The sequence below is a fragment of the Lepidochelys kempii genome, chromosome 4 (assembly GCF_965140265.1).
Source record: "Lepidochelys kempii isolate rLepKem1 chromosome 4, rLepKem1.hap2, whole genome shotgun sequence".
Taxonomy (NCBI): Eukaryota; Metazoa; Chordata; order Testudines; family Cheloniidae; genus Lepidochelys; species Lepidochelys kempii.
The window spans coordinates 32,379,689-32,403,555 of record NC_133259.1 but is presented as its reverse complement, the minus strand read 5'-3'; the positions used below and the strand labels follow the sequence as shown (position 1 = coordinate 32,403,555).

Below are 23,867 nucleotides of genomic sequence, written 5' to 3'. Positions count from 1 at the left end.
AATCTCTTTTGTTTTCCAACCCTCAGGCCCTAGTTCTATCCATTTTTATATGCACATATGTACTTTGGGATTTGGCAAACATGTTGTGATACAAGTGTAGGGAGTAAAAAACTATAGCCACAGCACTTGTGATAAATATATGCTACTGGTCCCACATGGAGCTTTTCTTTACAAAATGAATAGGTGTATAGATTAATAGTAATTATTATAGTGTCAAACATTTACACAACAATCTACCAACAGATTGAGACACGTTTCCTGCCCTAAAGTATTTACACGGTAAGTGAAAATAAAGAAAAAAGACCAGACATAAGACAGGAATTAAGGTTAAAAAAAAAAAGACATTGTGGAGAGATTATTGCAGGTTAGAACAGGATAGGAAAATTTCCTGAAAGATGTGAGTGGTAAGGAGGAATTGGAGGAAGGAGGAAGCTAACAATTGTCTGAAATGGGAAACCAGGATAAGCACAGCGGATAGAGAAAGGCAGGAGCAATAAGAAGAGACCAAGAAGGAGAGAATAAAATGGGGAATAACAGAAAATGAGAGCAAAGAGGCACAGTAGGTAGGGAGTGAGAATATATTGGGCCTTCACAGTAAAGACAAGAAGCTTGAATTTGATGCAGTAAGAAACAGGAATCCAGTTAAAGGGTTCACAAGGGGAATAACTTGGTCAGAACAGCAAGTTCCATATTTTTAAACAAAAAAAGATATTTTAAAAGACAAAATACTTAGGTGTGCACATTACACTGGGATTTCCTCCAAGCGACCTAAGGTGCAGATTTTAAGTAAGGCAGCTGTTGCGCTCAACACTATTTGGTGGCTCATTCAGGACCTAATTTTTAAAACTGTGCAGCAGTGAGGCACGCAATTGTCCCTACACAGTTCTAATGACCAAGCTGCCATTGACTCAATTTTGCATGCCAAGCCATATGTTCGAGACCCCTAAGTGTAATGCTTCATAGGCAAGGGCCAGACTTTAGGCTTAGATGGAGTTTACCACCAGCGCTGGGCTTCATTCCCATGCAACCCAACTCTAAGAAGACCTGGTCCCGGCACGCAAGGGGCCACTACCAGCCTCATACCGTCCACGGGCACCTCTTAATGGTTTCATGCCCTCTTGAACTTAAGAGGTGCCCATGGACGGTGTGAGTCCGGTAGCAGCCCCCGGCACGCCGGGACCGGGTCTTCTTGGAGTCAGGTTGCTTGGGAATGCAGCCCAAAGCTGTGGTAAACTCCATCTAAGGCTAAATACTGGCAGGAGACCGACAGTTAACAAGAACCATATGGGAAACTTGATCCAGAATTTAGGGACACTCAGATCAGCATGGGGGCAGAGGGCTGATCCACAGGGTCTCGGTTCAGTACACTAATTCAAAATATAGGGGCCAGGTCTGAAATTTCCAGCTGGCTCCTGCCCCCTGAAATCCCCCAGTTGCTGGTGGGGTTTGGCTCTGGGGTTTGGTTCTGGCCAATGATATAAAACCAAAACCCCAGTTACTGCAGGGAGGACCTGGTTGGATTTGTGCTGGTTTTCTCCCCACCCAGCTGGAGGAGGACAGCCGACTGGACTGTACAACCCCGCTGACCACACCCGGGGCTGGGGAGAGCCCGGCCGGGGCGCGCCCCCTGGGATCCCATCCGCCCGCCGGGAGCCGCCCGGGGTTGCCTGGCGCGGGAAGGGGCGGCGGCCACTGAAGGAGGGAGGCGGGCCGGGGGCGGGTGGTGCAGGAAGCGGCGGAGGAAGACGACGAGCCGGGCAAGGCTGCGGCGTCTGTTAAGCTTCGGCTGGGGGAGCCGCACTTGGAGCCTTTCTCTGGGGCCATGGCGAGCTCCAAGCAGCAGCGCATCGGCGGCAACTCCGGTAGGGCAGGCAAGCCCGGCCCGCGGGCTCCCAGCCTGCGGAGCACCCAGAGGCGAGCGTGCGGCGCCGCAGCCGGCGCCCTGCGGGGACGGCGGGAGGGCCAGGGCTGCGCTGCTTCCCCTGGGCTCTGCGGTTGGGGGGCGGCTGAGGCATCGTCTCTGGGGGCGCTGGGGGGAGGGTTTCCCCCCTCCCGGGCAGGGGAAAAGGAACCTAAACCCCATAGTTCCCCCCTGGGGAGGGGCCTCCCTTTACTGCCTCTCTCTGCAGAGCTGGGGGTGTCTGGCCAGGGGGGCCCTGCGACCATCGGCCGCGTCTCCTTGCCCTTGAGAAGGGAAAGTGAAAGGCGAGGGCGCCCTTTGTCTCCGGCCTTTGTCCCTGCCCTTTGTCTCCGGCTCTCAGCCTGGGGCTCCTGCCTCCCCAGCAACACACACAGCTGCTGCCCAGGGTCCCCAAAGCGGCCGCTGCCCTGCTGTGGGTTATTGTGTCTGCGGGTGGCAGCCCCTCAGGGCAGGGATCTGCTGTTCTTTGCTACACTCAGTGCTTAATCTGTAATGAAAGAGGTGCCCCGGCCTCAAGCAATTTTGTTTTACTTTCATAACTGATGTGGCAAGGGAGAGGTGCTGGGGCTATGAACTGCCAAGCCTAGGGGTGCCAGGGGTTAGCCCTGGCAAGCCCAGGCACGAATTAAACCCTGGTTACACTGCACCTATTCTTGCAGTGCCAGGCAAACCAGTGATTCATAAACAGCTGCCACCTTTGGTTGGCAGGGTTTCAAACAGGATGCATAAAATGCCCACTATCCACTACTTATTGATATCGGTCGAAGGAGCCAGAGGTAAATTCTTCCCATGCATACATTGCACATTAAATTAATAGGATGGGCAGTAGTACACTCTCCGTCGAACTAGCGTTTTCTTAAAATAAAGCAGGTTTGCAAAGTATGACCCCTGCAGTTATTTATAAAGGTGATTTAACCGTGCTTTTAAAAGTTATTTTATTTCTCTTGTAAAGAACAGTGTTATTTTTAAAATGTATAGCATCTCCTATAATACCCTGTGCATGTAAAACAGTGCTTAACACATGCATAAGTATTAACCAAAAATCAATTAAAAAGAAGTAGAACTCTGCAATGACTATGCTCCCAGACCTCTTCCCCAACCGTCTTTTCAGAACTGGTATTAGTAGTAGACTGCACAAAAAGATTGTTTACAAACCACCCCCGCCACCCAACCAAACAAAACCCCTTCAAACTTCAAAATATTTACCAGTTATGCCATTGTTACAGCTGTATAACCCCAGGTGGACAAACTTATTTCAGCGTAAGAGTGTCTTTTCCACCTTCCCGAGCAACATATGATCTTAGCTCAAAGAGCCAAGAAGCGAAAAAAAGACTAAACTGAAAAAAGACACTCTTATACCAGAGTAAGGCTTTGTTTATACTACCACTTTTGCTGGTAAAACTTTTGTTGCTCACAGGTGTAAAAAAAAAACCACACCCCCAACCGACATAAGTTTCACCTGCAAAAGTGCTGATGTGGACAGCGCTGTGTTGGCAGAAGAGACTCTCCTGCCGACATCGATAACGCTGCTTGTTGGGAGTGGTTTAATTATGCCCTCAGGAGAGCTCTCACCTGCCAACAAAGAGCAGCTACACGGGAGACCTTACAGTGGCACGGCTGTAGTGGTACAGCTGTGCTGCTGTAAGGTCCATAGTGTAGATATACCCTAAGAGTGTTCACTTGGGGAATGATACCAGTATAACTATATCTGTTTTAATTCACACCTTATCTTATTCCAGAATAACTTTCCCATGTAGACAAGCCCTTCGTTTGCAGCTAACTGAGTGGGTACACAATAATGATGGTTTTTTATTTAACATTGTATGTATTTTAGGAGCACCCCTCCTTTTAAAACAAAGTTTGGATGGATTGGGGTGTGGTTGCTTAGTCCCCCGTGCACCCTGTGGCATACCATAGCATAGGCTAAAGGGCAGCATTGGCACTGCAGCCGATTCAGAATGAGGTTGAAGAGAGTGTAGCTAGCACTTTGAAATTTGTACCCATGCTGTCTAATACATTGCCCTCTACCCACACTACCTGCTTATTGCCATTGCAGGTACACTTACTACAGATACACAGCTGGCTGTGTACTCTAGCAACCAAACCCTGTCATAAGGCTACAAATATTTCATAGAATCATAGAACTGGAAGGGACCTCGAGAGGACATCTAGTCCAGTCCCCAGCAGTCAAGGCAGGACTAAGTATTATCTAGACCATCCTGACAGGTGTTTGTCCAGTCTTCTCTTAAAAATCCACAGTGATGGAGATTCCACAACCTCCCTAGGCAATTTATTCCAGTTAGGACGTTTTCCCTAATGTCCAACCTAAACCACCCTTGCTGCAATTTAAGTCCGTTGCTTCTTGTCCTATCCTCAGAGGTTAAGAAGAACAATTTTTCTCCTTTCTCCTTGTAACAACCTTTTATGTACTTGAAAACTGTTATCATGTCCTCTCTCAGTCTTCTCTTCTCCAGATTAAACAAACCCAATTTTTTCAACCTTCCCTCATAGGTCATGTTTGTAGACCTTTAATAATTTTTGTTGCTCTTCTCTGGACTTTCTCCAATTTGTTCACATCTTTCCTGAAATGTGACACTCAGAACTGGACACAATACTCCAGTTGAGGCCCAATCAGCGTGGAGTAGAGCGGAAGAATTACTTCTCATGTCTTGCTTAAAATACTCCTGCTAATACATCCCAGACTGATGTTTGCTTTTTTTGCAACAGCATTACACTATTGACTCATATTTAGCTTGTGATCCGCTATGACCCCCAGATCCCTTTCTGCAGTACTCCTTCCTAGGCAGTCATTTCCCATTTTGTATGTGTACAACTGATTGTTTCTTCCTAAGTTGAGTACTTTGCATTTATTTTTATTGAATTTCATCCTATTTACTTCAGACCATTTCTCTAGTTTGTCCAGATCATTTTGAATTTTAATCCTATCCTCCAATGCACTTGCAACCCCTCCCAGCTTGGTATCGTGCACAAACTTTATAAGTGTACTCTCTATGCCTTTATCTAAATCATTGATGAAGATATTGAACGGATCCGGACCCAGAACCAATCCCTGCGGAACCCCACGCATTATGCCCTTCCAACATGACTGTGAACCACCGATTACTCTCTGGGAACGATTTTCCAACCAGTTATGCACCCACCTTATAGTAACTTCAACTAGGTTGTATTTACCTAGTTTGTTTATGAGAAGGTCATGCGGGACAGTATCAAAAGCCTTACTAAAGTCAAGATATACCACATCTACTGCTTTCCCCCCATCCACAAGGCTTGTTACTCTGTCAAAGAAAGCTATCAGGTTGGTTTATGCAATTTGTTGTTGACAAATCCATGCTGACTGTTATTTATCACCTTATTATCTTCCAGGTGTTTGCAAATTGACTGCTTAATTATTTGCTCCATTATCTTTCCGGGTACAGAAATTAAGCTGACTGGTCTGTAATTCCCTGGGTTATCCTTATTTCCCTTTTTATAGATGGGCACTATATTTGCCCTTTTCCAGTCTTCTGGAATGTCTCCTGTCTTCCACGACTTTTCAAAGATAATTGCTAATGGCTCAGATATCTCCTCAGTCAGCTCCTGACACATTGATTTATGCCTGTGCCCGTGCCCATAGGAAAGAGGGAAAAGGCATTCCTGGTGTTAGAGGAGGGCCATGTTGTAAGTGAATCTGCTTCAGATGAATACAGTTAGCTTGTGATGCAGTAAACAACCTCTGGCATTCAACTCATACCCTTGAGCAGTCACCACCCACATGTTAAGAATCATTAACTATAACATCCCAGGTTGTTCCCTTCAAGCCAGTCATCTGTTTTTCTTCACTAACTGAAACTACTTTCATTAGGTACACATTCCTACGTAGCCTCTTCCCTGCAAGGAGCTCCACAGAGGTGCATCTTTACCGAGCTCCTTGCAGGATTGAGGCCATAGTGTATAGAGTTCCTAGGTTACATTCTATTTTCGAACAACATTTTGACTATCCACATAATATCTAATAGTGATTATTTTAACTACTGATATTCTGCAGTTGTAGCATTATTATGAAGTTTCCTTTTTTGTGTGAGTGGAAAGGAATGAAGTGTGTCAGAGGCAGAAGGTAGGATAATGGGAAGCTGATACAAAATGAAGGAAACTGCCTCAGGTTTTCCTGCCTCTTTCACTCCTCACCCCCAAAACCCCCTGGGTTCTAGTTCCCCTGTCTGCCGCTGGTTATCACTAGCTTCTCCAAGTTTCCCAGTCACTCCTGCATCTCACAATCTCCTGATTCTGTGAGGTGCAAGAGGACAGACTCCTATAACGCCCTACCTGCTGCTACTGGGCACCCATAACACAAAATAAGTTACCATTTCTCACTGGCAAGAAGTGTCATTCATGGAGCTACACAAAACTTTGTAGCAGTATTTTGTCCTAGGGAAAGGTGCATTGGGTTGGGCACTCGGAGATCATAAGTTTTAGTTCTAGCTCTTCCAATGACCATGTACTTGGTCAGTAGAAGAGAATTAATATTTTTACAGGTGGTCACTAACTGTGTTCTTTTGGAGTCTGATTTGCGCAAGGACTGAGTACTATCATTGATTCAGTTTCAGGTATGAAGACAGATGGTCTAGTTGTTAGGGTGCTAACCTGTGATTTGAGGGAGCTGGGTTTAATTCCCTATTCTGCCACAGACCTTAGGCAAGTCAGAGGGTTAGATTCACAAAGACTTATGGTCTAAATCCAATATTTAGGCACCACCAATGTTCTCTAAACCACTGTGCAGTTGCTGTCTAAAGTCCCCTAAATGCCTAAGTTTCCAGCAATAGACATGTGCAACGCTGCTTGAGGAATGATGCCACCCCAGCTCATTCTTAAGCCCCAGTGAGATTCTCAAACTAACCATTCCCCCTTATCCCTACCTTTCCAGTGGGGGGACTGATCCAGTTAATGGTCTCAGAGCATGCATACTGGTTCAGGCCCTGCACAAAATACATCCAAAAGTACATGCTTGTTAATCTACTCAGTAGACCCATGGTTAGGGCACTTAGCTAGGATGTGGGAAACCCAAGTTCAAATCCATCCTCTGTCTGATGTGCACAAATACTTGAATCGAGGTCTGCACATCCCAGGTAAGTATCTTCCTGGGTATTTGTGAGGTGGATGTTCCTCTCCCAGTCTTTCCTTTGGAGCGGTTACACCTTAAATATTTTTTGGAGCAGGGCCTTGAACCTGATTCTCCCAGTTCCCAGGTGATGGCCGAAGCACTAGGCTGTAGAGTCACTCTGTTTCTGTGGCCTGGTGATATAGGAGGCCTGAGTTTCTCCTTTCAATTCCCTGCTTGCTTTGCAAACAAGATCTTCCCACATCCCAGATGAGTGCCCTAACCACCGGGACATGGGATAGACTGAGCTAGAAATACCCCACCACTGCTTGTCCCTGGCTGTCTTTTGTGCAGGGCCCTAACTGGGAGGCATTCTCTGAGAATATCTACTGGCTTGGTTCCCTTTAAGAGATCGTTTGAGAATGCCACCAGGTCTTAGGTGTGACTAGGACTTCAAGCAACTTGGTAGCACCAGCAATTCCCATAGGAGAAAACAATCTAGGCCTCAGTAAATATACCTTTACCGTGTGATTGCAGTCATTGATGAGTGAATCCAAGGATTCACTTAGAGTTAACCAATAAGGAATATACAGATTTGAGTATCAGTGAATTTTGAAAGGTATATTGTCACTTCATTTGGTGCAAATTTTAGATATTGTAAAAAAGAAACTTTTAGTATGGGATTTTCAAAGGAGCCAACAGAAATTTAGGTTCCCAGATCCCACTGAAGCCAATGGAAGTTGCGTACCCCTCTAACTCCCTGATGTTCCTTTGAAAAATACCAGCTTTACGAGACTTATGACCAACAGAACATTTTCATTAATTAAAAATTTAGAAACTTTAAAAAAAAAAACAACCCAAATGAACAGTTCCCAGCAGTGTTTGCAGTCCAAATACTGTAGAGTTTTTCTAATTGAGTATGTGAAACTCAAAGTAAAAATGACAAGAAACTGATTAAACAGAAATGAAATTAAGAGCAAGCAAGAAGTCCTCTTTATTTTTCTTTAGCCTGAGACCCAGCAAACAAAGGGTATCTTACCTCAGTCAGATAAAACTCAACACACAACATGGCTTACTTCAGCATAAGACAAGTCCTTTGGCTCAGCTATTCTCCCTTGAAGCTTATTTGTGTCAAGCCCCCTGCCTGATTCTTTCTTTCCCTTTTCTGGAATTCATTAATTCCCCACAGCTTGCACTACTCTGCATATCCCATCATTATGCACATGTAGCGGTGGCCCTTCCTAAAGAGGAAGGTTAACTTTTCCTTGTCAACACTGAGATAGGCCCAATACCCCGATCACAGAGACCTTAACTATGTATTTGCATACTTAGGTATGTTTTTTGGGAGAGGTTGGCAATTAAGTGGGAACTTAACTTGGAAATTCCAAGTTAAGGAAAGACAGTTTTTAAGGGAAACAATCATATTTTCAAGGGTTGGGTGTACTTTGGCTGAAGTGATACTTTATCAGCCTTAACTCCAGGTTTGCAGGCAAAAACTATTGTGAGTCTCATACACACACACTCTCTGTAATAGTTCTTTTGTTTAAGATTCTGAACTATGTCATTACTGCTAAGTTTAGCTGTGTCTATGCTAATACTTTTCAGCACTTCTCCCATCATTAGTCTAGCACCCTTGGTGCAGTTCTTCTGGTGGTAGCCGCGGTGGACTTGCTAGTGTAGACAGGCTACAGGTGTTTTCTACACTGTTCCATCTAACCTTGACAGTTAGACAATATGATGGTAAAAACACTGGCAACTGGGCTACACTAGCTTTTCCACCATTATTGTCACCAGTGGAGCTATACCTGTGCGAGACCAGTAATAGGAGAAGTGCTAATGTAGACAAGGCCTTCATGACTTGATTTCAATGGTAGGGTACTGATGGGGCCACAAAGGGCAAAAAATAATCACAAAATTTAACAAATGTGGTCCGTCATAGCTCAATGTTATGACTCCATTCATTTGATTTATTACAGAAACAAATTATGAAAGGGTGTGAGTTGTGTAGTATAAAAATGTGCTCACATTTTCTTTTTTGCAGCTGATACATTGTACGTTATGACAGTGACATTGGTGTGGTGTTTTCAATTGCAGGGCAAATCCAGGTGGATAGTGGGCCTGCTTTAAATACCAAAGGTACAGTAAAGTGTATTACTTTCATAAAATGGCAAGGTTAAAAAGAATATTGTGGGCTGTCACACTTTTGGTAATATGGATTGTGAGATATCTTCAGATCTATGGAGACACTAACGTATAGGTGGGAGAAGATGGGAGCAGGACATAGTTGACAGCTTTATCTTTAACATCTTTAGAACAGTAGGTCCAGCTCTGTATTCCTTGTACACTCAATAGTGTTGTTAATTTCAGTAGGAGTTTTGGGTGTACTAACACGGCTGATGTACGTATTCTATGCATTTTAGTAGAAGAAAGGGTTGTTTGCATGTTTGTTGTTTGCATGTTTTAGAATTTTTCTGCTAGTTGGATGTCCCAATACCTACATCACTTACTAAATTGTTGAGCTAGCCTCAAAGAAAATGCTTAGTTTCAGGCTGATTGCCTCATGTATTTAAAAGAAGTGCCACTATGTGCTAGTAATTAAATAGTGTATACAAAAGCATGCACAGTTTTTGCATGAAATTACAGAGGCTGTGTGTTAAAATAACCAGACGGAGAGCTTGTCATTTGCATATGCAGTGTCCATGATTGCTGATATACAATTTATGCATCCGCATTTTTGCAATTTTAAAAATCTGGTCTTTGAGGGTCACATGTTTAAGAATGGCCTCCAAAAGTAAACCCATATGATTGTGCACCCCAATAGGCGTTAATGCAAATCAGGTGATTTCATGCCTAATTATCTGGCCTGTGCATGAACTCCTTGTTTATGTTATCAAGTGTACTTTACAGATTGTTGCACGTGCTCTACACATGAGTCCTTAAAAAAGAAATGCTGGAATGGATTTCCAGCACGATCACTCATACGTGGTAGGAACGGAACCCCACCAAATGAAGTGCCGGAATGGCATTCTGGGGTGATGTAGCATGACTCAAGCCCTGATTTAAGTTTAAATTCGAAAATCTCCCACTGCCTAAGATATCAAATTTTCTTTTAACAACTGGGTTAGTAATTCAAATACCCTTTGGCTCTCTTTTTGTTATAGATGGAGACCAAAACGTCACAGAAACAGATGCCCTTGAGAGAAGGTAAAGGCCTATATTTTAATCAGAACGACTAAAGATGGTAATGGAAGAGAGAGAGAGATGTGAATGTGAAACTCAAAACATTTATGACTTGGGGTTTTTTAAATCTTTGGTAAGAGCCCAAGCTGAGTACCCAAGAAGGCCCCGTAACATTACAGAACATGTGTATCAAACTCCTACATATCACTGAAGTAGTAGTGTTCATTATTATTTTATTATGGCACCACCCAGAGGCCCTAGGAAGAATCAGAGTTCCTCAGTGCTGGACAGTGAACAAATACATACAGTAGGAAGGAGACGTGGGCTAGATCAGGGGTTGGCAACCTGCGACATGCGTGCCAAAGGCGGCATGCGAGCCGATTTTTACTGGCACACTGCTGCCAGCTGGGGTCCCGGCCGCCAGCCCCACTCAGTCCACTGCCTGCCTGGGTGAACGGAACCCCAGGCCAGCAGCGGGCTGAGTGGGGCCGGTGGCCGGGACCCCGGCTGGGAGGAGCCACCGGACAGAACCCCAGACCAGCGGCGGGCTGAGCCGCTCAGCCCGCCGCTGGCCCTGCTCAGCCCGCTGACAGTCTGGAGTTCTGGCCACCGGCCCCTTGATTTTTACTGGCACGCTGCTGCCAGCCAGAGTCCCGACCCCCGGCCCCGGTGAACAGAACCCCCGGCTGGCAGCAGGCTGAGTGGGGCTAGTGGCCGGGACCCCGGCTGGCAGGAGCCAGCGGAACCCCAGACCGGCAGCGGGTGAGCCGCTGCTGGTCTGGGGTTCTGTCCGCCACCCCGCTCAGCCCACTGATGGTCTGGGGTTCCGGCCACCAGCCCCTTGTCAGCCAGGATCCCAGCCATCAGCCCCGCTCAGCCTGCTGCCAGCCTGGGATACCAGCCACTGCCCCCGCTTACCTCATTGCTGGTCTGAGGTTCCAGTGACCAGCCCTCTGCCAGCCGGGGTCCTGGCTGCCAGTCCTGCTCAGCCCACTGCCAGTCTGGGGTTCCATTGGGGAGCCCTGTAAATGTAAAATTACTGGCACGCAAAAGCTTAAATTAATGAAGACTTGGCGTGCCACTTCTCAAAGGTTGCCAACCCCTGGGCTAGATTCATGAAGTGAACGTAGGCATTGCAACACTAACCTCCTTGGCAACCTGCTATCGAGTAGAATTCATGGTCCGAAGTTAGGTACCCGGATTTCCCACACAATGCATGGGGAGAGTTAGATTCCTAAGAATGGGATCCACTGGAGCCAGCAAGCTGATTTAGGAGCTACCTAAGCTAGCCAGGAGTGAAATGCAGAGGAAAGGGGTGTGTTTAGGGCCCAGATCCACAAAGGGATTTAGGTGCCCAAGTTCCTGGTTGAGGTGCTGCTGTGATCCACAGACCCCCTGCTCAGCTGCTGCCTAACCTTGTAGGCACCTAAATTTACTTGGTGCCTAACTTTTGCTGTAAAGGTCTGTTGGTGCAGTACGTCTCTGTCTCTGAGCGTGCGCACTGCTGCCTTACTCCAGGCATCCAGATGCCAAAGGACCAGCATGATCCTCCAACCAGGGAAAGACAGTCATTCCCCAACCTCTCTTGCTGGTGGGGTCAACGTAGTAGAAATACTCAGAGCACACCTACCAGATCAGGCCCCACTTAAAATCCAGCTGGAGGATGAGGAGGTGGTGCTACTACTCTTACAATGTTCAGCCCAGTGGCTGGTTAGGGCACTCGCTCAGGATGTGGGAGACCCAGGTTTAATTCCACCCTCTCTGCCTTGAGAGGGTGGAGGAGAAAAAAATTGAACAGGAATCTCCCACCTCTCAGGAGAGTGCTCTTACGACTGAGCTATGGGATATTCTGGTGGGGGTCTCTCTCAAGCTCTCCTGTTGAAGCCCTTCCGCTTTGTATAAATAGGTATAGTCACTAGGACAGAGAGAATGATAATTACTCTCTAGTCTGGTAGGGCATTCACCACTTCTCTCTAGCCCAATAAATATTTATTTATGCAAAGTGGAACAGCTTCAACAAGAGTGACTGAGGGAGCCTACTTCAGCTCCAATCGCCAGCTGGTTAGGGCACTCTCTTGGGAGTGGGGAGACCTGTGTTCAAAGCAGGGGGCATTCAGTCCTGGTCTCCCACATCCCAGGTGAGTTGCCTGGCTATTGGGCATAAAGGGACTAGCTCCTCATCAGTGCTGTGAGTGGTGCCTAAATGTTGGAGTTAGGCCTCTAATTCCCCTTCTGAATCTAGCTGAAGAATCAAAACATTTCGTAAATGTCAAAATGAACCATTTCTACATTTCCACATTTTTTTCAACTGAAGCAGTTCACAAAGTCAGCATTAATTTGCCAAAATATTTTGGTCAATCCAAATCTGCATTTTTTTCAGTGAAAAAAGTTTCAGCTGAAAAATTACACCCAGCTCTTAATATGCATGTGTGCGAACACACACACACACACACCTCACTGCTGCCACTTCCCCCATTACCTGTTTTGGAAGGTCTCTTTGTTCCTAGTGGTGGCTCTGCCCCCAGCCCATGAAAAACAGGTGATGCATGTCAAGTGTAACAGGGATAGGAGACACAACCAGCATGAAACTGGGTGGATGTCACCACAACACAATTCTTTTGGAATTGAGCAGTCATTTGAAATTAGGTTCGTGCATTAATTTTTTTAAATAGAGTATTTGTATTTTAAAAGGATTAAAGTAAAAGGTAAAGTTGCTTCTTCTAGCACATAGAGGCAGCAATATAGGGAATAGCGGCTGAGAAGCAGCCTCCAACTATGTCTTTGTTTACTGAAAACACGCATGGTCAGTCCTAGGGTGCCAAGTGTGATAGCCCAGGCTGGGTCACACTGCCCTACAACTGGCTCTAGTCATGCTAGCTATTTTTGACAGGTAAGTATTTGGTTTCAGGCCTTCTCAAGTGGAATGTTTACTTTTGTCCTGATTTCATGGGAGAAGTTGTTTAAAACATTGCATATGCTTCCTAGTGGGTATTTGGAAATAGCTTTTTAGTATGCATCTCAAATTAGACAGGGATCACTGTTTCATTCCATAAGATAATTTCTTTCTTCAGTAGATTCAGATAAGTTGTATGCACCAAATATTTATGGCTGATATTCATGTTTTTTTTAAACTGTGGCCTAGTATGTAAATTTATCTTTTAGAAGTCCACACCATCGCTGCTCAAGTGATTTGGAGACTATCGCTGGTTATACCCGACAATTTTCCTACTGGTGTAGGTTGAATAATTAAGGGGAAGAAAAATGCCCCATCTTTCTCTGCCTTTTTTCCCTGTCCTGATTTTTGACTACTGAGCACGGTGATTCTAAGAGCAGAAATGCTGAATATTACAGACTTGTAAGTTAGTCACGGGCATTAAGGACATTTTGATTTCATCTTGCTTGAGTTATTTGTCTCGGGTGAGCATGGACGAAAATCTCGCTCTGTCCCACCAGCATAAGAAACTTACATCGCAATGTTGTCTTCAGAAAGTTATGTGACTATTTAAAACTGCCATGTTCATGTTGCATGTGATTCAGTAAACAGTAACTTCAAACAAAATTCCAACTAGTGCACACTTACATTATCAAAAGGGGTCTGCTCTATAACTTTTAAAATAAGAAGTCTGGCTAAACTGTGAAACATGGAGAATCAGTACTGAGTCCAGACTCCACTTTAATTTATCATAATGTGCCTAGTTATTGCACTGGCAGTCGTCTGTCCTGGAATTCAACAGATAATCCAAGCAAACAATTAAAGTTACAGAAACAGCTTTTTAAACTCAGAACTTACTGGCCTTTATCTACTGCAGCCAGTTCTTTAATGAGATTTTTGAATGACTCATTTAATGTGCCCCAGGTTTTCAAATGTGACTTTGGGTACCCAATATCTCTCGTCACTCTTGAAAATCTTGGCCTCTGAACATACGTAGGTGAACTAATAATTATTTATTTGTTAATTGAAAGGCATGTTCTCTCTTTGTAACAGCCAACCATTTGATCCAGAAGCACAATACAAAATGAACCACAGGCGAAGAGGGGTTGCTTTAATCTTCAATCATGAGCAGTTTTTCTGGCACTTAACACTGCCAGATAGACGTGGCACACTTGCAGACAGAGACAATCTGAAACACAGGTAAGATGATATTTGGCTGCTTTACAGAAGGATACTATTTTTAGATAAGTTAAATAAAAATATGCAATTCAAAGTGATTTGTCATGAAGGTTATATAAGCAGCTATAAAATAACTGATTTCATTGACATAATTGTGACTGAAAGATTTTGCACAGTACCCCATGATAAAAAGAGTTAAATGCTTGCTTCTGCTCCCTTTGAAATAATAGGCAGAACTCCCATTGATTTCAATGGGGACAGGATCAGGCCCTGTGAAAATAGTCTTCCTTACCCTGATGGCTGCCTGTACCTCAGCAGTCTAAGTGGTGATCTTAATTTTTAAAGGCTTTTTAGTATTGTGTAACTAAACAAACAATGTATTTTTCTATCTCAATATGATGAGGGGGAAAATAGAACACAAATATTTTCATTGGTTAATACAGAAAAAAGATAAACTTGATTGTAACGTCACAAACCGGTAGGAAGTGCCGGGAGAAAGGTAGAGTACCTGAAATTACTTTCAACTCATTTTTTGTAATTGACTAGATTTCAAGCTGATTGTGCCCATTTAATATTGCTTGGCAACATTAATTCATCTAATATCCCTAATGCATTCAAGCCAAGTGATGGTTGGACGCAAGTGGCTACGGTTGAGATAGAAGTTCTAAACATGAGATTCTTATAATTGTGCTGCTTACGGTAGGAGATAAATTGACTTTTGTTGATTCACATCTTGCACTTCCTGTGATTCACTAAACCAGTAACCAGTTTGAGTAAGTGATGTGAAGTTCAAATCTGTTTAATAACTTATGCTGTCCAATAGCAGAGTAGTTCAAGGTCAGGTTTGTAGGGTAAACAGATGTGCTGTATGATACAATTTCAAAAACTGACTGAACAGTTAAGGCAGTTAAGAAGCCTTTATTCCTATTCACCTAGCAAGTGCACGTAGTCCTAGCTGCTCGCAGATGCAAAATAGGCAACTGCAGCTTTTGGGACGCAGGACAGCTCTGTTCCAGGCACAACTGTGCTGTACATCCGTATGTTTATGTGGCTAACTCAAGGAGCCAGTATAGTCTAAGCTTAGCCACATGCTATTTTACAACAATTTAGATATGCAAAGAGGAAGGGATATGTGACTTACAGAAAACACCCATGTCTCCTAGCACTAGTTGTTGTCCGCTGTGGAGTACCAACAAATTTCAGACTCTGCCATCACTGACAATATTAGATATAGAGAGACATGGTAGTTGAGGCGTAATGTTTTTGATTAGACCAACTTCTATTTAGTGAGAGAGACAAGCTTTCAAGCCACACAGAGCGCTTCTTCGGGTCATCCCCAGACTTGAAGAAAAGCTCTGTGTGGCTTGAAAGCTGGTCTCTCTCACTAAATAGAAGTTGGTCCAATAAAAAATATTACCTCATCGTCTCTCTAATATCCTGGGACTGACACAACTTTAGCTACGCTGCATACAATATTAGATATAGTAATTAGAAACACATGTCCCTCAAAAGAAGTGATAGCAAACCCACTATTCCATTCACAAGAAATGCAGTTCCATAATGAATTTTGTTTTAGCCTATGGAACTATGCAACAACAGCACATCATGGATTGAGGAAATGAGTAAAAATGGAGAAAGCACCCAGGCTAGGCTAGCATTGACCTGATGTTTATAAAGTAACCAGTTACAAGTGTAGTAGATTAGCACAGAGCTCACAAGGGAAGTGGCTGCACGTATTAACCGAACCAAAAGCTTAATACAGGGAGGTGGCATAGCCCAGCATCAGCATATTTCAGGGCATGATTAAGTTTTTATATTCTGTTTATATTAAATTTCTGATTTGATAGTATTATAACCCTTCAAAAAAAAAGTCCAAAATTGTCCAGTTTGGCTCATAGTTGCCTGAAAATGAAATTGCATTTTGGCAAAAATGGAAGTTCTACTTTATTTCGCATATTGGTTGGTTTTCAGACAGGTCCCTGAGGGAGTACCTCCATTATTTGTGTTTTCTTTTGCTCTTAACAGAATTCCTATTTCATGAGAATGCCTTCACTTTATAAATGACTTTTTTTGGTCCTGTGCATCTTTAAGACACCCCTGGGGATCAGGTTTGGGTACCATTACATAAACTAACATGAATATCTATTCTCTCAAGGAAAAGGTACAGAGTTCTAAAGGGAGCAACAAAAGTGGTGGCATTTTTAGCATAACTCAAAAAGGATACTTATTAAAACATGTGTGTTTAATGATAGTTTGACAGAGCTTGGATTTGAAGTCAGATGCTTTGATGACCTTAAAGCAGAAGAGGTTATGCGGAACATTTATGAAGGTAGGAGACCATGTAGTTGGTATGTCTTAGTCTGCTTGCAGGAGAAGTTCTAGATAACAGTGATAGAGAAATACATTCTTAAGACAAGTTCACTGTAACCTGAATTGTTTCCCTTCTGTGATGAAGTTCCATAACATAAAAAGACTAAGGAACAGAAAATATGTAATTTTATACCGTGGTATCTTCAGTTGTATTATATTGCAAGCGTTGGAATTCCCAAGATGCATCTATGACCAACAGAAGTAGTGTTTACTAAGCATCTCTCTAAATTCCAGTTGACTGGAGCCTCAGCTTGTATGGATCAGTGTAGTTCCAGACTTCAGCAGAGCTATGCTGATTTACAGCAGCTGAGACTCTGGCTCAACATATCTCAAATACAACTGATTTGAGATTAAATGGCTAAATGTGGTCTTAAGTGGACTAACGGTGGGGTGTTTAATAAATACTGTAAGCTTGCGTAATCATCTAAACACAGTTCCACTATTTTAGTGTCAATGGACAACCACAGTGATGCTGACTGCTTTGTGTGTGTGTTCCTGAGCCATGGTGAAGATAATCACGTTTACGCCTATGATGCTAAAATAAAAGTTCAGACAGTGACAAACATGTTCAGAGGAGACAACTGCCCGAGTCTAGTAGGAAAGCCTAAAATATTTATAATTCAGGTAAGATCTCTGTTCTTGAATTTGTGTACTTTTTTCCCCAGTGGCACAGAGGACAGTTTTTTTTGTGATAACTTCTTCTCATGTGGAAAAGGCGGTGGTTATTATGACACTTCCAAGAGGCAGCTTGCTACTACCTGCCCTTAGTGAGAGGAAGTCTTGTCTGTGGATCAGCTTCTTGTCTCCATCAGCCTTTGGCAACACACGCACTACCTCTCAGGCCTCCAAAGTCATAACTCTCTCTCTCCAGGTTAATGATAGGCACATTCCAACTCCATAGTCCTCTGAGCATCCCTCTGGAGTGCTCAGCCCATTCCACTGCATGCTACTCAGATTCGCTACTCCCAAAGCAGCTTACTCAGGTCAACTAGGATCACCACTCTGCTTAACACACAGCAGTTAGAAATGTTTAAAGTGAAAACAAGAATAAGTTCATCATCAAAGAACAGAGATTCAAATAATAGAAATTAAGACTATTGAAAATAAATGGTTACATATAAAACAGTCATAACACACTTTGTCGAGCCTAAACGTAACTCATGGGACATTTCCCGGTCTTCTACATGATAGCTTACCCCAGTGCCTTTTCCCAGCGTTTTTCAACCAAGCTGGCTGAAATCCCACTTTCAAAAGATCAAGACTGCAGCTTGTCTTCATGTATTGAAGGATGCTAGGGTCTCTCTCTGCACTCCCAGATATACCAGATGAGAACTTTGATCTTCACCTCTTCTGAATTCTCTTCAAGCTCTTCATTAGCATTTAACTCAATATACTAATAAACTTTTATTGTAAAACACACAATGGTCCACTAAGGAGAAAAACTTCTCCAGACAGGAGGCACTTGTTTCAAGACATGCTGCTTTTAGCTATAAGGCCTAAAACATATTTTTCAGCATTATAATATACATATTATATATAAAAAACATCTTGCAATGATTGACATCCAGTGTGACACAGCTTTAATCAGAGACCCTAAGTGACATCTTAAAGTGAACCCAGGGGATCCCTGTCTCTCTATGCCCTCTGCCAGTTGGCATCAAGTAGTCTGTGGGTTAAATTATGTAGCCTGGGTTGGAAAATCTTAGCCAAATGTACAAAAGCGTTTGAGCATCAGTTAAATTGGATTTTTTGCTATGCTAACTAAAACAGGAAATAATTGTGTACTGAAGCTGCCAATGAGTCACAATGGTAAAATTATACTGATACATGAAAGCCAGCTCAAATCAAGACCGTGTAGGATAGATGGCCAACAATTGTCCAGCAGCAGACACCATTGCCATCATTTTTTGCGGGAAGAGAGTCAGTGGCCTCAGCTCATATTTTTAGGTGACCACAACTGGTACCTAGATGCCAGACTTAGGAAGGCTAAAGACTGAATGGGCAAATTCCATGAACTACATCTTTGCCCCATCAGATGGTTCCCTCCCAGTCAAGGATGAGGTCCCTTGGCCTGATGCTGTGGGGAGTTTGTACTGCATGACCTGTGCTTAACATTTTTGTGAAAAAAACCCCTATATTTGGAGCTTGATTAGTCCTGCACTATGTTGGCCTCTCCTGGCCTTTTAGCAAAGGAATTCTTTCTTGCTCCAGTGGGGTCTCAAATTGGCCGCATAACTCAAGATGAGTGACAGTGGCCAGAGCCTTCAGGAAATGAGTGGCCTCCATATGCAACAATCCTGTGCAGACCTGGCCGCAATTTAAAGCTGCCATCCCCTGGATGAACCACTTTATAGCTCCTGTCCTGTAGGGGTGAAACCTCATTCAGACACAGAGTCCCTGCAGAATTAAATCTGCTGTTAATCCAGCATCTTATACTGAGAGTAAATCCACTTTGGATTTTATAGAAGTAAGAGCAGCAAGCAGGGGAGAAGTTCAGTATCTCAACTGGAAAATTAATTATTTAGGGGCTCCTACTAATGTAGACTCACGCATAAAACAAAAACTAGAGACATAACCTAAAATCAGTTCCACCCTTGCTTTAATTTACAATGCAAACCAAGTCATTAGTCAAAGTAGTACTGAACCCCTTGAAACTTGCATCTTATTGAGTCCCCCACTCTGCTTCACTGACAATGCCAGCCTCGTGCACCTGCATCTCTCACAAGGGTAGTCCCACACTTCTTTTCAAGCTGCTACTTACACACAGAACACTCTCCTTGAACTGATCTGTAAGGCTACTCCCTCTTCTCCTTCCAAAAGTAGAGAATAGGTCAGTATGGGGTCTGCTATGCTTTGATATTTCTAAGTTGGTGCCCGGCCCTATTAAACAGCCTGCTCTACCAATGAAAGCCTCGGGGACGTACAAGTAGGACAAAAGGTAGTTCTTTCTGAACTTAGTTACATAAATTAAGACCATCTAAACAAACAGGAAGCACTTCTGCTTTTAGAATTTTGTTCGGTGAGGGCTAACTGTACTTGGCTGATGAGAGGATTCAGCGCTTTTTCTCCTGCTAGGCATGTAGAGGGGATAAACACGATGACCCAGTCATTGTTCCGGATGCAGTGGACAGTATTGTAGACCAGTCCAAAGTCAACGAAACTGAAGTGGATGCTGCGGCTATATATACTTTACCTGCTGGTGCAGACTTTCTGATGTGCTACTCGGTTGCAGAAGGTATGTTGTTATTTTGCACTTAAGTTTCTAGCATCTAACTCCTGTTTTACTAAATGTAGTAGGCTTGCAGAGTTTCTTTGTCACACAATCAAAACAAGAATTCAAGTTCCTTAAACTCGCCACTTTGCATGTCTGCTTTAGTAGTGGTGTCTCCTGCACATGCGGTAAAGACTTAAGAATAAATGAAAATATGCCATCTAACTTGCAATTTTTAAATGATTTTGTACCTCAAAGCATACTGATCACATCCCTATCACTGAGCTACCTGTCAGGAGGAAATATTCTTCTGCACTTCTAATCTCATGTCATTTGGATGTGATTTCTTAAACCTCCTCACACAGGTGGGTGCCCTTCCCAAACCATCTCATTCCCAATCCTGAAGACTCTTCTGTAATTCACCAGAGGGGGAATTTACAGAACTGTTTCTGCTATTGAATCAATATTGCATTCAGCTTAACATTACCTGATGTTGGAAAGGTATACAAATATTAATACAAAATCTTTTTGCAAAATATTGTATAAAGTCAAATGGCAAAATTAATCATGAACATGCAACTCCATTGTCAGAAATGGAGTTGCACCCATTATAAGTTATGAGGAGAGATTAAAAGACTGGGACTTTTCAACTTGGAAAAGAGACAATAAGGAGGGGGGCTGTGATAGAGGTCTATAAAATCAGAATGGTACGGAGAAAAAGTATTGTTTATCTCTTCATATGACACAAAAACCATGGGGCTCACCTGATGAAATTAAGAGGCAACAGGTTTAAAACAAACAAAAGGAAGTACTACTTCACACAACACACAGTCAACCTGTGGAACTCATTGCCAGGGGGTGGTGTGAAAGCCAAAACTATAATATGTTCAAAAAAGAATTAAATAAGTTCACGGAGAGAAGATCCATCAATGGCTATTAGCCAAGATGATCAGGGATGCAACCCCATGCTCTGGGTGTCCTAAGCCTTTAAATTGCAAGAACCTGGGAGTGGATGATGGCATCGATCACTCACTTGCCATGTTTTGTTCATTCCCTGTGAAGCATCTGGCAGTGGCAACTATTGGAAGACAAGATACTGGGCTAGATCGACCATTGGTCTGACTCAGTGTGGCCGTACTTATTAATCCCAGGTTAAATTTGATTATGCAAACTTGCCAAAGTACTGTTTTTATCTCTAACATCTGAGTACCCAAGACAGCATAAATAGTGCAGAGACGTATATCTAAAACTTATCTGCAGTCCATGAACATGACTGGCAAGAAGTAAATTGTGATATTGTAAGTTATTAACTGTGGCTTCTAGTCTTCATTTAAGGTTAAATGGAGTCCTATGCTCTTATTTCCCAATAGGTTACTATTCTCATCGTGAAACTCTAAATGGCACCTGGTATATTCAAGACTTGTGTGAGATGATAAGAAAGTATGGTTCTTCCTTGGAGTTCACAGAACTTCTCACTCTGGTTAACAGGAAAGTATCTCATCGCAAAGTGGATATCTGCAGAGACATTAATGCAATAGGAAAGAAGCAGATTCCTTGTTTTGCCTCAATGCTGACTAAAAAATTGCACTTCCATCAAAAATCAAAGTAGATAGGCCCATCTGAGAATGGCATCTTATTCAAATTCACTCCAAAAAATGGAAAATATCTTCATCACTTAATCTTGTAGTCTAGATCACTGAGTGAAAGGTTGTTCTCTTGTTCAATAGTTTATAACATGATTTTCAATGTAGCTAGAGAACTACACAGTTATTCACATCATGCATTTTCCTCAACAGGACTATTTACAAAAATGCTGGGATCAAATTTCAGGAACCATAATTTAAATATTTTTTAAAAACCTTTCTATATTAGAAATTATTATTTTGTTCTAATAAATCAGCATTGCAGCAACAGCAGTCTCAGGGAATTTTGGGGGAAATAATTGTAACATTGATTTCTGTGTAATAAAAATTTTAAGGTGCTCAGATGCCGTGGTAATAAGGGTCATATAAGTTCTAAGAGAGAAAGCACTTTTTAACCAATTTTTTAAAATGTTCTGACTTGCACTTGAGTGATTCCTTGTCTACTTTCTAACTGCATTATAGCATTTTGTAACTTTTTTCACAAAACTTTTAAAACTGCATTAGACTATAAAAGCTGTTTTTTTCTTGCACTGACATTAATTTATAGGGAGTGCAGCTAAGGTATGTTTGTAATTTTTTTGTATCTTAAAAAATATGTAACACCTACAACACATTAAAATGTGCAGTGTGTGTTTCACTAGGCTCCAAGCATGTGTGATATTTTGCCTTTAATTTTAGAGGAGGAAACGAACATCTAAGCAGCACTGCTGTGTTTGGGTTCTTCCTTACTAGATCAATACCTTCTCTTCACTTAACTTTAAAGAACTGCTGTAGTTAGAAAAATGACAGCATGGGGTTCCATTTATTATCTCTCTAATTTACACAATAACTATAGTCAGTTCACAATCCAAGAGACCTACCATCAATCAAAAAACCAAACAAACCAAAACCACTGATCTTTCTGCCTTTTACTTCATCAAGAATAGTAAACTCAGGTTGCCAAATCTTTTACCTGATAAATTTATTCTGCATTATTTTAAATATCCTTTTAGAAATTTGGAAGTCTTCATTGCTTGGTCAAATATTTTCACACAATCTTTGAATATGGGAAAACAACATCTTTAAATAAAGTGTGTATTTAAATTTATAGTACTCTGAACACTGTATGCCAAACTTTAATCTATTACTGTACTAGCACCCTGAGTTTATACTAGTCAGGAGAGCTATGTACAAATATGTTCTTCAGCCCCCTGAAGATGAGCATACACTAAGAATTAATACGCAATACAGGCTGAATTAAGAAAACTACAGGTGACTGACTTGGTGTCCAAAATTGTTTGTTGTTTTAGATTTGAGGTAACACATATAACATTTGATATTCGATGGAAACTAACTCTGTATGTTCATTCTAATAGGTATCTTTCTAAAAATGTATTCTTGCTGTGTAACTTAAAATCAAATAGTGCAGAGGATCTTAGTGTGTGGTTCAAGGTTTTTGTGCTCTGATTTTGTCAGTTAAGACAGCACAACTGCCAGAAGTTAGAGCCATGGAGAGAGATCCAAGAAACTGTTTCCATAATCCTGGGTCCCTCAGCTTGGGGCCTTAAGCTACTCATTTAACCTTTATATGGTTTAGTTTCCCCATCTGTAAAATGTGGATAATACTTATCCACTTTCATAAGTGGCAAGAGGTTCTGGATGGAAGATGTTGCAGAAGTATAAAAATAGAGTTAGTATCACAAAAAGAGAACTATCTTTCAGGATGACTTAACCACATGATTTAAAGTTCATCTCTGTTCAGGAAAGCACTTATACACATGCCTAATTTTAAACATGGACTTTCCTGAATTGGAATATTAGACAGGAGACCTGCTAAACTATAAAAATACATTTCACCATAAATACCAGAAATCTTTCTATGACATATCAAATTTTTGGTGCTATTCTCTGCTGTTATTAATAGTCCCCCAAAAAATAGTAAAATGCTTCAGTACACTAGAACACCACTCTGACTCTTATGCCCACATCAATTTACTAAAATGGCGAGAATTTTATTCCAAGATCTGAATGCATATTTTGAAAGATTTCTTTATTTCAGGAATTATTTTTTAAAAATCTAATGATATAATAGTTTTAATCAACATTTCTAGTAATGTTCAGAACTATAGTGGTCAAAAATATTCAGTTTGCAACATAGAAACTAAATATTGGAATCAGTTTTGGAAATGACAATTCAGTTATGAAAAAAAATTAGTCTTTGTCATTGATTTCCTGTATTGGAAGTTGCAGATGTAGGGGCTGATGCAGGCGTCTCAGGGACTCTTCAACCTGTAAACGCAAGAGAGAATTAAATGGAGGACATTCTGTGTCCATATTTATCCCTTTCAGTCACCCCT

General features: G+C 42.3%; 2 protein-coding genes across 4 annotated transcripts in view; one reads left to right on the top strand and one right to left on the bottom strand.

Annotated features, from left to right (window-relative positions):
• The first annotated feature begins 1,626 nt into the window (after positions 1-1,626).
• CASP6 (caspase 6) lies at positions 1,627-22,181 on the top strand. Its single transcript, XM_073340885.1, has 8 exons — positions 1,627-1,862; positions 9,111-9,152; positions 10,178-10,220; positions 14,182-14,328; positions 16,560-16,636; positions 17,126-17,301; positions 19,753-19,912; positions 21,259-22,181. The coding sequence occupies exons 1-8, from the start codon at positions 1,823-1,825 to the stop codon at positions 21,495-21,497; spliced, it is 924 nt and encodes a 307-aa protein (XP_073196986.1). The 5' UTR covers positions 1,627-1,822; the 3' UTR covers positions 21,498-22,181.
• Positions 21,839-23,867, bottom strand: part of MCUB (mitochondrial calcium uniporter dominant negative subunit beta) — a 73,347-nt gene continuing 71,318 nt past the window's right edge. For all 3 annotated transcript variants that reach the window (XM_073340881.1, XM_073340883.1, XM_073340884.1), the window contains one exon: positions 21,839-23,799. In XM_073340881.1, the coding sequence (XP_073196982.1) occupies positions 23,722-23,799 (78 nt within the window). In that variant the 3' untranslated portion in view covers positions 21,839-23,721. The remainder of the gene's footprint in view (positions 23,800-23,867) is intronic.

Excerpts from the sequence above, each read along its gene's own strand:
- CASP6 (XM_073340885.1), top strand. The coding sequence starts at position 1,823 with ATGGCGAGCTCCAAGCAGCAGCGCATCGGCGGCAACTCCG. Across the intron at positions 10,221-14,181 it reads ACAGATGCCCTTGAGAGAAG|CCAACCATTTGATCCAGAAG; the intron begins GTAAAGGCCTAT and ends TCTTTGTAACAG. Across the intron at positions 14,329-16,559 it reads AGAGACAATCTGAAACACAG|TTTGACAGAGCTTGGATTTG; the intron begins GTAAGATGATAT and ends GTTTAATGATAG.